Source organism: Balaenoptera borealis (assembly GCF_965194805.1).
Source record: "Balaenoptera borealis genome assembly, chromosome: 19".
Lineage (NCBI taxonomy): Eukaryota > Metazoa > Chordata > Mammalia > Artiodactyla > Balaenopteridae > Balaenoptera > Balaenoptera borealis.
The window spans coordinates 4,611,038-4,628,905 of NC_138878.1; the positions used below are offsets into that span (position 1 = coordinate 4,611,038).

The 17,868-nt window shown below is 45.1% G+C and overlaps 1 protein-coding gene across 7 annotated transcripts in view; it reads right to left on the minus strand.

Moving 5' to 3' along the window:
- Positions 1–17,868, minus strand: part of ATP2C2 (ATPase secretory pathway Ca2+ transporting 2) — a gene marked incomplete at its 3' end in the record, with an annotated part of 89,288 nt that overhangs the window by 56,033 nt on the left and 15,387 nt on the right. For all 7 annotated transcript variants that reach the window (XM_082366853.1, XM_082366857.1, XM_082366855.1 and 4 more), the window contains exons 2-3: positions 1,755–1,865; positions 481–597 (exon numbers count right to left, since the gene is read on the minus strand). In XM_082366853.1, the coding sequence (XP_082222979.1) occupies positions 481–597; positions 1,755–1,865 (228 nt within the window). The remainder of the gene's footprint in view (positions 1–480; positions 598–1,754; positions 1,866–17,868) is intronic.

Consider the following 17,868-nt stretch of genomic DNA (forward strand, 5'->3'; position numbering starts at 1 on the left):
CCCATGCAACATTTGGGACATAGATAAAAAAAAGAACAGTTTTTTCATGTATGTGAAATTCAAATGTAACAGGGCATCCTGTAACTTTATTGGCTAAATCTGGCAACCCTACACAGCCTTGGGAAATATTTCCACTTCTCTGTACTTTACCCTCCTCATCTCGAAGTGGGGATTAGGAGGAAGATTAAGTAAGTCGATGCTTACTTACTTACTCAGTTAGCATGTGCCTGGCACATGGTAAACCCTCCATGAATGAAGCAACTATTCACGGCCATGGCTGCTGGGGTAGTTAGTGAGCCCCCCTGCCGGCTGAGAGCAGCCTGAATGCGGAGAGCCTTGTTTAACTCTGTAGTACAGCTGCTCCACACCCTGGGACTTACCCACGGACACCCTCAATCCATACTTAATGAATGGCTGTCCCCCACCCCTACCCCGCAGGCTTACACTAGTTCATTCACGGAATGACACCTACAGTCCTACCTGATCGAGATATTTCTTCCACACGGGTTCTGCGTTATCAGCGACAAACTCATTCCAGCCATGGACCAGCCTGCGCTGTGTCACCGAGAACTCTGACAGCCCGTTCTGTAAATCTACCTGGAGGGAGAAGGATGGGCAAGTAAGGATTAAGGAGCCCAAGTCACAAGATTCCCGCTCCGGAAGCCAGCCACTTCCATGATGATCAAGGAAAATGGGCTGTCCACAGAGGAGAGGGCACCAGTTCAAAGACACCGAGCAAAGAGGGGCAGAGAGAGGAGGAAACCCACAGTCCAATTCTCTTTCAGTTAGACCGCACTCTGCCCTCCAGATACTGCAGAAAAGACAGACTTGGGCCTACATCTCAAGGAGTGCAATTGTAGTATGGACACCTGGAGATGCAGGAACACTTACGCTTCATCTTTAGAAAAATGAGCGGGCCTGGGAATGTAAAATGGTGCAGCGGCCACAGGAAACGTTATGGAAGTACCTCAAAAAATTAGAAATAGAACCACCATATAATCCAGCAGTTCCACTTCTGGGTGTATATACCAAGAGAACTGGAAGCCCATCTCAAAGAGATATTTGTCCACCCATGTTCATAGCAGCATAACATACAATAGCCAGAGGTGGAAGCAACTCAGTGTCCACCCATGCATGAATGGATAAGCAAAATGTGGTGAGGACACACACACACACCCACACACACAACACACACCCACCCACACCATGTTTGCTCAGTTATCTAAGTAAAGATAATTAAAAACATAAAGCAAGCAAAGTCCTTCAGCCTCAGAGGGGAGGCTCATGGAATGGAAGTGGTTTTTTGGTTTGGGGTTTGTCTTGTACTGGCCAGGAATTCAAATTCGCTGGAGAAACTGATGAGATTTGTTTTCAGTCACTGGAAACACCATGGATTAGAAAAGATGAAGGGTGTGCACAGCAGATGGTGAAGAGTTTGAGCTTTGATGTCAAAACACCTGGACTCAGCTCTGGCTGTGCTGCTGTGGAACCGTGTGGGTCCCCTGAGACATCCTCTGTCTCCCATCAGCAGGTACACAGAGAGCTGGGAGGATCCTGGCTGCTAGGAAGGGCCACTGCCATTAATGTGGATGCCATTCCTGGTGGGAAATCAGATCGGTTCAACAGCGATAGTATTTTCTAACAGTGATGATAAAAATGTACTATAGCACAGAACTCTAAAGCCACTTTCAGGACTTTGTATTGCTTTCTTCTTAATCTAAAAACCCTACCACAGATACAAATTCAATTCTTACATAAAATGCTTCGGCCAGATCCTCTCTGTGGCATTTGCTTGCTTCCTTGGGTGGCAGAGCGACCACCGTCTTCTCTTTCTCGATGGCTTTCAACTCATTTTGTCCATCAATCTGTGAAAAAAAGCAGGATTGCTATTAGGCACATTGGATTTGTACTGATATGTCTTTTTAAAGTATAATATACAAAGAGAAAGTGTGCAGATCTTAACTGTACAGCTCGAATTTTCACAAACGGACCCATATAACCAGCCTCCAAAACAAGAAACAGACATTACCAGCCCCCAGGAGATTTGTTTTGCTGGGGGTTGAACTTTGTGTAAATGGTAACATGCAATATATATGCTTTTGACTCAAGGTTATTAGTGAGATTCATGCATGATGTGTGTAGTGATGGTTCGCTAATTTTCATGGCTGCATAATATTCCACCAAATGACTATAGCACAATTTATTTATCTGTTCTACTGCTGATGGATTGTTTCCAGTTGTTGGCTATTACAGATGCAAGCACCAGAACTCACAAAGCTGACAGAACAAGGCAACAATTCACAGGCTTAGAACCCTGGACCTTGAATGTCTGGAATTCTCAGTTAAGTTTGCCCCATACTACAGAGAGTGCCCCCTGATAGTGACTGGCGATATCACAGCCTGTTCTAGGGGATGTCTGCAATAACCTAAGGAGAGGGGGGAACCCGGCCAAGGTCTGGGTGTCTAGCAGGTCTGGGAAGAAGTCACATGAAACACCTGAAGGGTGTGGGAGGACAGGGTAACACAGAGGAGACCTCATAATTAGGAAAACGCTGAGTATTTTTGCAAAATTATTCCTAGTATTCTGACACCTAGAACATGATAATCATCTTTTCCTTTTCCACCAGGTAGTCTGGCACTGGGAAGGAGGAAGGGGAGAGGCATTGGCTAACCTCTTCCTTCAGCTGGAACAGAGACGGTAAATTCCTCTTTTACTTCTTGCCATCCCCCACCCCCCCCCCCCCGCCCCCATCTCCCAAATGCCTTGTTTGCTTAGAAATGCACTGCTAACCACACCCACTTCCTGGGGGGTGCTTCTCACTGTGCCAGTGACCAGGAAGCAACCAATGATTATTACACAGATCATTCGACAGACTCTTCTTAAGTCAAGCTTACTTTCTTCACTGTGCAAGATCCACTTCCCAGAGAAATGCACATCACAGCCGAGACAGGATGTTTTTCCTGCTCTCAAGACCTGGTTCGGTCGTACCAAATCAAGTGCTCAATCCGTGCTCACACTGCAGATGGACACAGTCCTGGGGTTACAGGACCTGCCTGGCTGGCTGTTCTCCAGCTGACCATTTCTGTCTGGCCTGACCACACCCAGTTCACTTTTTATGCAGCATCTCAAGCAACCCTGAAGGTATAAATCTAGCCCCCTCCTCTACCTTCTGCTCTCTGTCTCTTTCTGTCTGTCTGTCTGTCTCTCTCTCACACACACACACACACCATGCTGGAAACATTTGGATAGACTCCAGTTACAGGACAGTACCCGACTGTCTCCAATATGGCTGCAGCAGACCCTACCTCACATCCACCCTCCATGCTCTCCTGGTCTTGGGTGGGACAGCAGCATACTGCCCACTGGAGGAGTCCTGTGTCCCCCAGGAGTGGACTGCTCCGGTGCCCCTGCGGAAGATGGCACATTTTCCCGACTGCCAAACCAAACTTTAAATCCAGGGTTCTCAACCAAGGGCAGTTTTGCCTCCTGGGGGACTTGGCCAGGGTCTGGAGACATGTTTGGCTGTCATGATGGGGGTCAGGGGTGCTACTGGCATCTAGTGGGTAGACGCTAAATGTGCTGCCAAGCATCCTACAAGGAATGACCTGGAACAGAAATGTCCATACAGCTGAGGGCGAGAAAGCCTGCTTTAGAAATAGATGATGGGGGACTTCCCTGGCGGTCCAGTGGTTAAGACTCCATGCTCCCAGTGCAGGGGGCCCGGGTTCGATCCCTGGTCAGGGAACTAGATCCCACGTGCTGCAACTAAGAGCACGCATACTGCAACTAAAAGATCCCGCACACGGCAAGGAAGATCTCGCACACAGCAATGAAGATCCTGTGTGCCGCAACTAAGACCCAGCGCAGCCAAATAAATAAATAAACATTTTAAAATAAGTAATATTTAATAAACAATAAATTATAAATAAATATTAAATAAAAAAATTTTTTTAAAGAAATAAATAGGTGGTGGTCCTGTCCTGATGTCTTCCCAGACCAGATGAGTTACCCTGCTCTACCCTCTCGGCACCCCGGATGTCTCCTTGACGGCACTTACACAACTTTCACTTGCATAATGACCAGCAAGTGATTATCACTCAAATGCCTCCACCTGCTCATGACGCAGCCCCTCCAGAAGGCGGGACCAGTGCCTGGTACCCAGGGGCTGCTCCGCGAGCATTAGTCAGTCAGAGCCCAGGACACCAATCCAAGTGCATGTGCACTTAGCGCCACGGTGTGGACGACTGGATACGCACTCTCGGCCACAAGCCTCAGTCTACCTTCATTGTCAGCAGTGCCCAGGAGACAGTCCAGCTCCATTTGCCAGCATGTCACCTCGGGCAAGTGTTGACCTCTCTGATCATAATTTCCTCATCTGCAAAATGGGGGTGATGATGGCTAGCTACCTCGTCCTGCTTTTTTGGAATCAAGCGTGTGTGTGCCTGTACAGGGCTTGACACAGTCCAGACTCACCATGTACTCCGAGTAAATGCTGGCCTGGCACCTGTCTCCGGGACCAGGCCTCCGACACTTGGTTGGAATGACAATGATGGTGACATCACTTGGGTGGCTCAGCCACGTTCAGGCAACTCAAGAGCAGGAAGACGCATAGAGCGGCAGAAGGGGCACGGAGGTTGGAATCACACAGACCTGGGTTCAAATCCTCCTCTGTCACTGACCAGCCCTGTAACCAGGGATGATAATCTGTCCCAGGTAGTTTTGAAGATTTAAGAAAACCCAACTCCGTAATTGTGCCTTGCACGTGGCAGGTGCATTCAGTAAATATTTCACAAACGACCAGCAGCCTAAAGAACCAGAGGGATTTAGGAGGTGTGGTGACCCCAGCACTGGAGTAGCTTCTCTCTGTGACTTTGTCTTGTTGGGGATGATATTCCCTGATGTTCTCTCAGAGGCTGAGGCTTCTACAAGTGGCTCTAGAAGATACATAAATACTTAAATCTGTGTGGTTTTATTTTATTTTTAAATTTTTATTCATTTTTTTGAATCTGTGTGCTTTTATTTATTTTATTTTTGGCTGGGTTGGGTCTTCCTTGCTGTGTGCAGGCTTTGTCTAGTTGCAGAGAGCGGGGGCTACTCTTCGTTGTGGTGCACGGGCTTCTCATTGAGGTGGCTTCCCTTGTTGCAGAGCATGGGCTTCAGTAGTTGTGGTGTGTGGGGGCTCAGTAGTTGTGGTGTGCAGGGGCTCAGTAGTTGTGGCACGTGGGCTCAGTAGTTGTGGCTCACGGGCTCTAGAGCGCAGGCTCAGTAGTTGTGGTGCACGGGCTTAGTTGCTCTGTGGCATGTGGGATCTTCCCGGACCAGGGCTTGAATCCATATCCCCTGCAGTGGCAGGCGGATTCTTAACCACTGCGCCACCAGGGAAGTCCCAAATCTGTGTGTTTTTAATCAACACTGAAAGTACAGGCAGGAAGATTGTGAATTCTATTTTTTAAAAATCTCCTTTGATTTGCATTTGATGCTAGGCTCAAATAATTTCTCTATATTTCAATTCTTTTAAAAAAAGAGATCAGGAAACTTACACAAGCCTCTTAGATAGCCGCATTCACCAGAGGGCAGACAGCAGAAGCAAGAAGAACTACAATCCTGCAGCCTGTGGAACAAAAACCACATTCACAGAAAGATAGGCAAGATGAAAAGGCAGAGGGCTATATACCAGATGAAGGAACAAGATAAAACCCCAGAAAAACAACTAAATGAAGTGGAGATAGGCAGCCTTCCAGAAAAAGAATTCAGAATAATGATAGTGAAGATGATCCAGGACCTCAGAAAAAGAATGGAGACAAAGATTGAGAAGATGCAAGAAATGTTTAACAAAGACCTAGAAGAATTAAAGAACAAACAGATATGAACAATACAATAACTGAAATGAAAACTACACTAGAAGGAATCACTAGCAGATTACCTGAGGCAGAAGAACGGATAAGTGACCTGGAAGACAGAATGGTGGAATTCACTGCTGCAGAACAGAATAAAGAAAAAAGAATGAAAAGAAATGAAGACAGCCTAAGAGACCTCTGGGACAACATTAAATGCAACAACATTCGCATTATAGGGGTCCCAGAAGGAGAAGGGAGAGAGAAAGGACCAGAGAAAATATTTGAAGAGATTATAGTCGAAAACTTCCCTAACATGGGAAAGGAAATAGCCACCCAAGTCCAGGAAGTGCAGAGAGTCCCATACAGGATAAACCCAAGGAGAAACACGCCGAGACACACGGTAATCAAATTGGCAAAAATTAAAGACAAAAAGAAAAATTACTGAAAGCAGCAAGGGAAAAACGACAAATAACATACAAGGGAACTCCCATAAGGTTAACAGCTGATTTCTCAGCAGAAACTCTACAAGCCAGAAGGGAGCGGCATGATATACTTAAAGTGATGAAAGAGAAGAACCTACAACCAAGATTAGTCTACCCGGCAAGGATCTCATTCAGATTCGACGGAGAAATCAAAAGCTTTACAGACAAGCAAAAGCTAAGAGAATTCAGCACCAGCAAACCAGCTCTACAACAAATGCTAAAGGAACTTCTCTAAGTGGGAAACACAAGAGAAGAAAAGGACCTACAAAAACAAACCCAAAACCATTAAGAAAATGGTCATAGGAACATACATATCAATAATTACCTTAAACGTGAATGGATCTATATGCTGCCTACAAGAGACCCACTTCAGACCTAGGAACACATACAGACTGAAAGTGAGGGGATGGAAAAAGATGTTCCATGCAAATGGAAATCAAAAGAAAGCTGGAGTAGCAATACTCATATCAGATAAAATAGACTTTAAACTAAAGAATGTTACAAGAGACAAGGAAGGACACTACATAATGATCAAGGGATCAATCCAGGAAGAAGGTATAACAATTATAAATATATATGCACCCAACATAGGAGCACCTTAAGACATAAGGCAACTGCTAACAGCTATAAAAGAGGAAATCGACAGTAACACAATAATAGTGGGGGACTTTAACACCTCCCTTACGCCACTGGACAGACCATCCAAAATGAAAATAAATATGGAAACAGAAGCTTTAAATGACACAATAGACCCGATAGATTTAATTGATATTTATAGGACATCCCATCCAAAAACAGCAGATTACACTTTCTTCTCAATTGCGCATGGAACATTCTCCAGGATAGGTCACATCTTGGGTCACAAATCAAGCGTCAGTAAATTTAAGAAAACTGAAATCATATCAAGCATCTTTTCTGACCACAACGCTGTGAGATTAGAAATGAATCACAGGGAAAAAAAAGTAAAAATCACAAACACATGGAGGCTAAACAATACATTACTAAATAACCAAGAGATCACTGAAGAAATCAAAGAGGAAATCAAAAAATACCTAGAGACAAATGACAATGAAAACACGACGATCCAAAACCTATGGGATGCAGCAAAAGCAGTTCTAAGAGGGAAGTTTATAGCTATACAAGCCTACCTCAAGAAACAAGAAAAATCTCAAATAAACAATCTAACCTTACACCTAAAGGAACTAGAGAAAGAAGAACAAACAAAACCCAAAGTTACTAGAAGGAAAGAAATCATAAAGATCAGAGCAGAAGTAAATGAAATAGAAACAAAGAAAACAATACCACAGATCAATGAAACTAAAAGCTGGTTCTTTGAGAAGATAAACAAAATTGATAAACCATTAGCCACACTCATCAAGAAAAAGAGGGAGAGGACTCAAATCAATAAAATTAGAAATGAAAAAGGAGAAGTTACAAAAGACACCACAGAAATACAAAGCATCCTAAGAGACTACTACAAGCAACTGTATGCCAATAAAATGGACAACCTGGAAGAAATGGACAAATTTCTTAGAAAGGTACAACCTTCCAAGACTGAACCAGGAAGAAATAGAAAATATGAACAGACCAATCACAAGTAATGAAATTGAAACTGTGATTAAAAATCTTCCAACAAACAAAAGTCCAGGACCAGATGGCTTCACAGGTGAATTCTATCAAACATTTAGAGAAGAGCTAACACCCATCCTTCTCAAACTCTTCCAAAAAACTGCAGAGGAAGGAACACTCCCAAACTCATTCTATGAGGCCACCATCACCCTGATACCAAAACCAGACAAAGATACTACAAAAAAAGAAAATTACAGATCAATATCACTGATGAATATAGATACAAAAATCCTCAACAAGATACTAGCAAACAGAATCCAACAACACATTAAAAGGATCATATACCATGATCAAGTGGGGTTTATTCCAGGAATGCAAGGATTCTTCAATATATGCAAATCAATCCATGTGATACACCATATTAACAAATTGAAGAAGAAAAACCATATGATCATCTCAATAGATGCAGAAAAAGCTTCTGAGAAAATTCAACACCCATTTATGATTAAAAACTCTCCAGAAAGTGGGCACAGAGGGACCCTATCTCAACATAATAAAGGCCATATACGACAAACCCACAGCAAACATCATTCTCAATGGTGAAAAACTGAAAGCATTTCCTCTAAGATCAGGAACAAGACAAGGATGTCCACTCTCACCACTATTATTCAACATAGTTTTGGAAGTCCTAGCCACGGCAATCAGAGAAGAAAAAGAAATAAAAGGAATACAAATTGGAAAAGAAGAAGTAAAACTGTCACTGCTTGCAGATGACATGATACTATACATAGAGAATCCGAAAGATGCCACCAGAAAACTGCTAGAGCTAATCAATGAATTTGGTAAAGTTGCAGGATACAAAATTAATGCACAGAAATCTCTTGCATTCCTATACACTAATGATGAAAAATCTGAAAGAGAAATTAAGGAAACACTCCCATTTACCATTGCAACAAAAAGAATAAAATACCTAGGAAAAAACCTACCTAGGGAGACAAAAGCCCTGTATGCAGAAAACTATAAGACACTGATGAAAGAAATTAAAGATGATACCAACAGATGGAGAGATATACCATGTTCTTGGATTGGGAGAATCAATATTGTGAAAATGACTATACTACCCAAAGCAATCTACAGATTCAATGCAATCCCTATCAAATTACCAATGGCATTTTTTTACAGAACTAGAACAAAAAATCTTAAAATTTGTATGGAGACACAAAAGACCCCGAATAGCCAAAGCAGTCTTGAGGGAAAAAAACGGAGCTGGAGGAATCAGACTCCCTGACTTCAGACTATACTACAAAGCTACAGTAATCATGACAATATGGTACTGGCACAAAAACAGAAACATAGATCAACGGAACAAGATAGAAAGCCCAGAGATAAACCCACGCACCTATGGTCAACTAATCTATGACAAAGGAGGCAAGGGTATACAATGGAGAAAAGACAGTCTCTTCAATAAGTGGTGTGGGAAAACTGGACAGCTACATGTAAAAGAATGAAATTAGAACACTCCCTAACACCATACACAAAAATAAACTCAAAATGGATTCGAGACCTAAATGTAAGACCGGACTATAAAACTCTTAGAGGAAAACATAGGAAGAACACTCTTTGACATAAATCACAGCAAGATCTTTTTTGATCCACCTCCTAGAGAAATGGAAATAAAAACAAAAATAAACAAATGGGACCTAATGAAACTTCAAAGCTTTTGCACAGCAAAGAAAACCATAAACAAGATGAAAAGACAACCCTCAGAATGGGAGAAAATATTTGCAAACGAATCAACGGACAAAGGATTAACCTCCAAAATATATAAACAGCTCATGCAGCTCAATATTAAAGAAACCAACACCCCAATCCAAAAATGGGCAGAAGACCTAAATAGACATTTCTCCAAAGAAGACATACAGATGGCCAAGAGGCACATGAAAAGTTGCTCAACATCACTAATTATTAGAGAAACGCAAATCAAAACTACAATGAGGTATCACCTCACGCCAGTTAGAATGGGCATCATCAGAAAACCTACAAACAACAAATGCTGGAGAGGGTGTGGAGAAAAGGGAACCCTCTTGCACTGTTGGTGGGAATGTAAATTGATACAGCCACTATGGAGAACAGTATGGAGGTTCCTTAAAAAACTAAAAACAGAATCACCATATGATCCAGCAATCCCACTACTGGGCATATACCCTGAGAAAACCATAATTCAAAAAGACGCATGCACCCCAATGTTCACTGCAGCACTATTTACAATAGCCAGGTCATGGAAGCAACCTAAATGCCCATCGACAGACGAATGGATAAAGAAGATGTGGTACATATATACAATGGAATATTACTCAGCCATAAAAAGGAACGAAATTGGGTCATTTGTTGAGACGCAGATGGATCTAGAGACTGTCATACAGAGTGAAGTAAGTCAGAAAGAGAAAAACAAATATCATATATTAATGCATGTATGTGGAATCTAGAAAAATGGTACAGATGAACCGGTTTGCAGGGCAGAAATTGAGACCCAGATATAGAGAACAAAGGTATGGACACCAAGGGGGGAAAGCAGCAGGGGGGTGGGGGTGGTGGTGGGATGAATTGGGCGATTGGGATTGACATGTATACACTGATGTGAATAAAATGGATGACGAATAAGAACCTGCTGTATAAAAAAATAAATGAAATAAAATTCAAAAATTAAAAAAAAACAAAAAAAATAATACTAAACTTTCTTTGGGTTATTTGTATGGAAATATGTTAATATAAATGTTTCAGAAAAAAAAAAAAGAAGATCCATCAAGAGATAAATGGGTAAGCAAAGTGTGGTCTAGCCACACAATGGAGTATTATTCAACCTTAAAAAGGAAGGGAATTCTGACACCTGCCACATCATGGATGAAGCTTGAGGACATTATGCTAAGTGAAATACGCCAGTTACAAAAGGACAAATACGGTAATCATACCACTTATGTGTGGTACCCAGAATAGAGAAATTCATAGAGACAGGAGGTAGAATGGTGGTTACCAGCAGCTGGGGAAGGAGAGACGGAGGAATTAGTGGGTTTTTTGTTTGTTTGTTTTGTTTTGTTTTTGGTCACGTCGCTCAGCTTGCGGGATCTCAGTTCCCTGACCAGGGATTGAATCTGGGCCACGGCGGTGAAAGCGCCAAGTCCTAACCACTGGACTGCCAGGGAAGTCCCGGAAGCTAGTGTTTAATGGGGACAGAGTTTCAGTGGGAGAAGTTGAAAAAGTTCTGGAGACGGACGGTGGTGATGATTGGAGGACCACGTGAATGTACTTAATGCCACTGAATCATGCACTTAAAACAGTTAAGATGGTAAATGTTATGTACATTTTACCACACACACAAAATCCACAACAAGAAAAAAAAAAAAAAGGATCAAAGGAATCCACTCCCTCTGCCTTTGTGGGTCAAGATTAGCAGGAGTTCCCACCATTTCTCAGGAACTCCCAGTTTGTCTGAGCGCATGTCCCTGGGAACCAGGCAAGTAGCTGAAAGAGGCTTGGGTGTGTAAGGGGAGGGGCCAGGAAGGCAGCCTGGAGGGGGAGGGTCCACATTCCAGCTGTGTACTGTGACCATGACTGTGGGGACAGAGTCTGAGCCCAAAGTGGGAGGGCACCTGGCCTCCAACTGTGTTCTCTGAGTGAAAGCCATTGACATACTCCCAGGTATGTGAACAAGAGAACAGAAAATAGGGACTCAAATAACTACATGTTCGTGGACGTTCACAGCAGCACAATTCACAGCAGCTCAAAGGCCCGTCAACGGATGATGGATGAACAAGATATGCTCTCTCCACACAATGGAATATTATTCAGCCTCAAAAAGGAATGAAGTGCTGATGCATGCTGTGCTCTGGGTTGAACTGTGTCCCTTCAAAAAAGATACCTTGATATGGAAGCAGCCTAAGTGCCCATTAATAGATGAATGGATAAAGAAGATGCGGTGTATATGTGTGTGTGTATATATATATGTATGTATGTATACGCACATACGTGCACACTCACACACACACACACACACACACACAAATGGAATATTACTCAACCATAAAAAAGAATGAAACCTTGCCATTTGCAACAGCATGGATGGACCTAGAGGGTATCATGCTCAGTGAAATAAGTCAGACAGAGAAAGACACATACTGTAGGATATCACTTATATGTGGACTCTAAAAAACAAATGAACAAACATAACAAAACAGAAACAGAGTTATAGATGCTGAAAACAAACAAGTGGTTGTCAGAGGGAAGAGGGGTGGTGGGAGGAGAGAAATAGGTGAGGGAGATTAAGAGGTACAAACTTTCAGTTGCAAAATAAACGTGCCGCAGGTATGAAATCGACAGTGTGAGGGACACATGCAATTATTAAGTAATATCTTCGCATGGTGACAGATTGTTACTAGACATCCTGGTGATCATTTTGAAATACATAGAAATACTGAATCACTATGTTGTACACCAGGAACTAACATAGTGTCGTAGGTCAATTAAACTTCAAAAAACAAAATTTGATCTCATAGAAAAAGAGATCAGATTTATGGTTACCAGAGGTGGGGAGGGTGAATTGGATGAAGGTAGTCAAAAGGTTCAAATTTCTAGTTATAAGATAAATAAGTACTAGGCATATAACGTACAACATGATAAATATAAATAACAGTGCTGTACGTTATATACAAAAGTGTTAACAGGGTAAGTCCTAAGAGTTCTCATCACAAGGAAAAAATATGAGATGGATGTTTGCTAAACTTACTGTGATAATCATTTCATGATGTGCGTAAGTCAAATCATTCTGTTGTACACCTTAAACTTAGTGCTGTATGTCAATTATATCTCAATAAATCTGGAAGGAGGGACTTCCCTGGTGGTCCAGTGGTAAAGAATCGGCCTTACAATGCAGGGGACACGGGTTCGATCCCTGGTCCAGGATCTAAGATCCCACATTGGTCAGGGAAATAAGATCCCACATGCCTCGGGGCAACTAAGCCCACGCGCCACAACTACAGAGCCCATGCACCCTGGAGCCTGTGCACCATAACTAGAGAGAGAAAACCTGCATGGCACAACTACAGAGAAGCCCACACACCACAACGCAGAGCCCGCGCACCGCAACGCAAGAGCCCACGTGGCTCTACGAAGATCCCGCATGCCGCAACTAAGACCGACACAGCCAAAAATAATTAAATAAATAAATAAATAATAAACAAATCTTAAAAAAATCTGGAATGAAAAAGAAGCTACCTTCAAGTCATAACCCCCAGAACCTCAGAATGCGACCTCATTTAGAAATAGGGTCTTTAAAGGGGTAACCAAGTGAGAATGAGGTCACTAGGGTGGGCTCTAATCGAATATGCCTGATGTTCTCATAAGAAGGAGTGCTCTGGACACAGAGACAGACCCACGTGGCGGGAAGACGATGTGCAGACACAGCGAGGAGCGATGCCCCTGCAAGCCCAGGACATCAGGGATCGCCAGCCAGCAGCGCCGGAAGCGAAGAGAAAGGCATGGGACAGGTTCTCCACTACAGCCGTTACAGAGAGCCAGGCCCTGCCAACACCGTCATCTTGGACGTCTGGCCTCCAGAACCGTGAGAGAATAAATTTCTATTGTTTGAAGCCACCATAACTTTGGGTGCTTTGTCTCAGGAGCCCTAGGAAACGACGACATTCTCCAACACGGATGAACCTTGAAAGCTTTGTGTTGAGTGAAGGAAGCCAAACACAAAAGCCACGTATCACCTGATTCTGTTTTGAGGGAATGTCCAGAATAGGTAAATCCACAGAGACAGAAAGTAGATGCATGGTTGCCAGGTGCCGGCGGCAGGGGGATGATTGGAGAGCAGCTGCTACGGGTGTGACGTTTCTTTTAGGGGTGACCAAAATGTTTGGAGCCCTCCACTGGGGGTTCCACTAGAAGCAGGGGTCACATGACATTAGGGATGCACTCGGTGCCATTGAATTGGTCACTTTAACGCGGGGAGTTTTATGTTATGTGAATTTCACCTCAATAAATTTTATTTTTCAAAAAAGAAATTTTAAAAAGCCACTTGGGGACTTCCCTGGTGGCGCAGTGGTTAAGAATCTGCCTGCCAATGCAGGGGACATGGGTTTGAGCCCTGGTCCAGGAAGATCCCACATGCCGCGGAGCAACTAAGCCCGTGCGCCACAACTACTGAGCCTGCGCTCTAGAGCCCGCGAGCCACAACTACTGAAGCCCACACGCCTAGAGCCCGTGCTCCGCAACAAGAGAAGCCACCTCAATGAGAAGCCCGCGCACAGCAATGAAGAGTAGCCCCCGCTCGCTGCAACTAGAGCAAGCTCGTGTGCAGCAATGAAGACAAAACGCAGCCAAAAATAAATAAGTAAATTAAATTAAAAAAAGAAAATATTCCTTCTTTAAAAAATAAAAAAATAAAAAGCCACTTAGACTGGAACTCCCTCCAAAACCTTGACCTGTGTCCCCAACTCGCTCCTGGGCCCCAACTGCATCAGGTCTCAGACCTCCGCCCCACCCCTGCAGGTCTCCAATCCCTCCGCCGCATTTCTGTGTGGTTTTCCCCGTACCCCTAACCTCCGTTCTAGGCTTCACGCTGGAGACCAGACACTCACTCCTCTCCTTCCCCACGATCGAGCTTGGGAAGAAGCCGTCTACACTCGCTGTCTCTGCTTTGTTAACGCCCATCCACTTCCCAACCCACTTCAGCTGGGGTCCCAGGTCCCTTGTGTGCTCCCAGGCTGCTAGGACAGGGCGTCCTCAGGGTTGCCATTCTCAGAAAGCAGAGCCCTCAGATGGGACTGGAATGTGGTCCCTGTTCCCAATGGCACGTGGGTGCTCTCGTGCGGCCCCCTCTACCCCTTAAGGACATGTGCTTTGTGGATTCTGCCGGGTTTGAATCGCAGCGTTTTCCTTCTGTAAAGAGTGGCCCATCCTGACTCAGGTCAGGCACCCTCTGGGGCACCCCTGATTCTCCCTTCCTGTCCAGCCTGATTTGGGGGGCACCACCCCTCCCTTCTCCTTTGTGTCTCTCTTTTTTTCTTTTTTTTTTTTTTACAAAGTTCTTTTTCACTAAGGTGAAATTCACATAACATAAAATGGCCCATCTTAGAGTGAACAATTCAGGGACATTCAGAACATTCTCAGTGTTGTGCAATCACCCCATCTACCTAGTGGTAAGACATTTCCGTCACCCCAAAAGGAGACCTTGTACCATCATCAGTCACACACACACCCCCAGCTCCTGGCAACCTCCAATCTGCCATCTGTCTCCACAGATTTACCGATTCTGCATATTTCATATGAATAGAATCATGTAATATGTGACCTTCTGTGCCTCCTTTGTGACCCCGCGAAGGATCGTTTGCTCCCAGAGGACAGACCCACACTGGTGATGGTGAGTGGGGTCTTCCCGAGACCCGAGGAAATAGTCTGGAACGTATGGACTTCTTAGGGCATTTTCACCAAGCAAGACAGCCCAGTGCCGATGCTACCCGGCGTAGGCTTCCGAGGGAACCGCAGAGGCAAACAGCATCGCTGGAAGAGGAGCTGTGAGCTCACGGCAGAGCAAGCGACCACGCGGCACCTGGGGGTGAACCGTCTCCTCGGAGCACAGCCCGGCTTCCTCTGCGTCCCAGCCAGCTCTGGGAACTCGCTTCACCTCAAACCGAGTTAGACCCCGATGATCGCTTCCCTCTTTAAAGGGTTCATGCAAACATTTATTTCTGCAACATATTTGCCCAAAACCTCCCCCGTGCCTCGATTTCCCCCTCTGCAAAGTGGGGGTTATAATAGCAGGGGTTCCATAAGCTGCCGTGAGGTAGCAGGAAACCAGGGACTCGGAGCCCCGAGTTCAGGGCCTGGCACCCGGGAAGCATAAGTGAACCTAAGCAACGGGGGTGATGAACAGGGACAACAGAGGTGGGGGGATGTCCTCATCCTCCAGCAGCTCCAAGAACACGGTAGGGGAGGGGGGTCCTAATAGGGCTGCCAGAATAAGCAAAAACAAAAAGTGCAGGATGTCCAGTTACTTCCGAACTCCAGGTAAACAATGAATCATCTTTCAGTATATGTACTTGGCAAACACGGCATAGAACTCACGTATACTAAAAAGCGATTCGCTGTTTATCTGAAAGTCAAGTGCAGCTGGACGTCCCCTGGGGATCTGGCAACACCAGGAAGGAACGAGCCAAGAGACGCCCGTGACCCGTGTGGCAGTACCGTGACGGGGACATCTCGCCCTACGAAGGAGCCACGGGGCCCCGGTTCAGAGTGTGGGCGCTCAGGAACTGCGAGCAAACAGCCTTGAAGAAGGTACAGGAGTGAGCTCCCCCGGAGCAGAGGGGGCCTTCAGGTGGAAAGGTCACCAGGAAGAGCCTGCAAGTGGCCCACTTGGGGAGCTCCGAGCTCCCTGAGTTGGGGAGAGAGTTCGCGGCCCTGGAGGGTTTCGGAGGGAGGGACGGGGCCAGAGAGCAAGCCAGGGGCCTGGTGAAGCACACAGCCCTGACTTATCGAGAAGGCCATAAAATGGGTGGATGCAGTTCTTGGGATCAATGCAATGGGAGGGGAACGATGTAAGGGTCACGGCCACCCAAGAACAATTGGCCAGGGGTCACTAAGGAGGTGATGTTTGAAACGAGGGGCGAACGAGCCTCACTCAGGGCAAATGCTTCCTTCTTTCTAAGACTTCCTGCCCAGTCTCTCCCAAGGCGCGTATCTGTGAAGTATCCAGTTTTACCTTAGTCTGGTGGTTCTCAATGTATGGTCCTCAGCCCAGCATCATCTGGAGCTCCCTAGAAATGCATTTTCTTGGGCCCCATCCTGGATCTAATGGGTCAGAAGCCCTGGGGGTGGGCCCTGCAATCTGTGTTTTAACACGTTCTCCAGGGGATTCTGATGCACTTCAAAGCTGGGGAACCACTAGGATCGTGTAAGAATACACCTGCCGTGGCCTATACCCAGGTCAACTGAGGAGCAGGGGGCGTCCCAGCCACCAGGATTCCTAAGAGCCCCAGGTGATTCTGATACGCAGCCAGAGCTGAGCTGAGGATGCCTGGCTGGGAGATGCATTCAAAGAGCAACCCCAGGACTTCCCTGGTGGTTCAGTGGTTAAGACTCCATGCTTCTACTGCAGGGGGCATGGGTTCGATTCTTGGTCAGGGAACTAAGATCCTATGTGCTGTGCAGCCAAAAAAATAATATAAATAAATAAATAAAAATAAAAACCTTTCCAAAGAGCAACCTCATGGGTCCTGTTTTTAAGGCGCCGCCATCTTGGAGGAGAGACAAGGCTGTGACCCATGGCCAACCAAGCAGCAGGTGACAAGTGTCAGGGGCCCCAGGAGAGCTGTGGGAGTCCAAGCAGGAAGCATCCTTCTGCTTCCTGGAGGAGGAATGGGGGTGAGGTCCTGAGGCAGCAGGTGCCCCAAGTCCTCCTAGAAGTCGGGGGGACAAGGAAAGGAGATGGCCGGTGAAGGGGAGGCAGACAACAGCTAACAGCTCATGATGACAATAAAACAACTGTAGCTGCAACAATCGATACTCACGGTACAGCAGATAAACAGCTAACATGTTGACATTAGACATCTTACCCAGCATTGGACATATACGAGCTCATCTAAACATCATGGCAGCCCCTGGGGGTGGAGGCAGTTTTTTTATCCCCATCTTACAGATGAAGAAATGGATGACTTGGTCAACTCCCAAGACGGCACTTTTAGTCTCTGCTCTATAAAAACACGAGAAAACTTCATGGTGGGCATTGTGTTGTGCAAGTGGGAGAAAACAGATAGAAAAACATGACTTTCTGGATCTTCCAAGTGGAGAAGAGGGAAAGGATGGTGGGAACAGGGGAAGCTGAGCCCCCCAAAGATGCCCACGTCCTAATCCCTGGAATCTGTGCATATGTGACCTGACCTGGCGAAAAGGACTTTGCAGAGGAGATTAAGTTGACAATCTT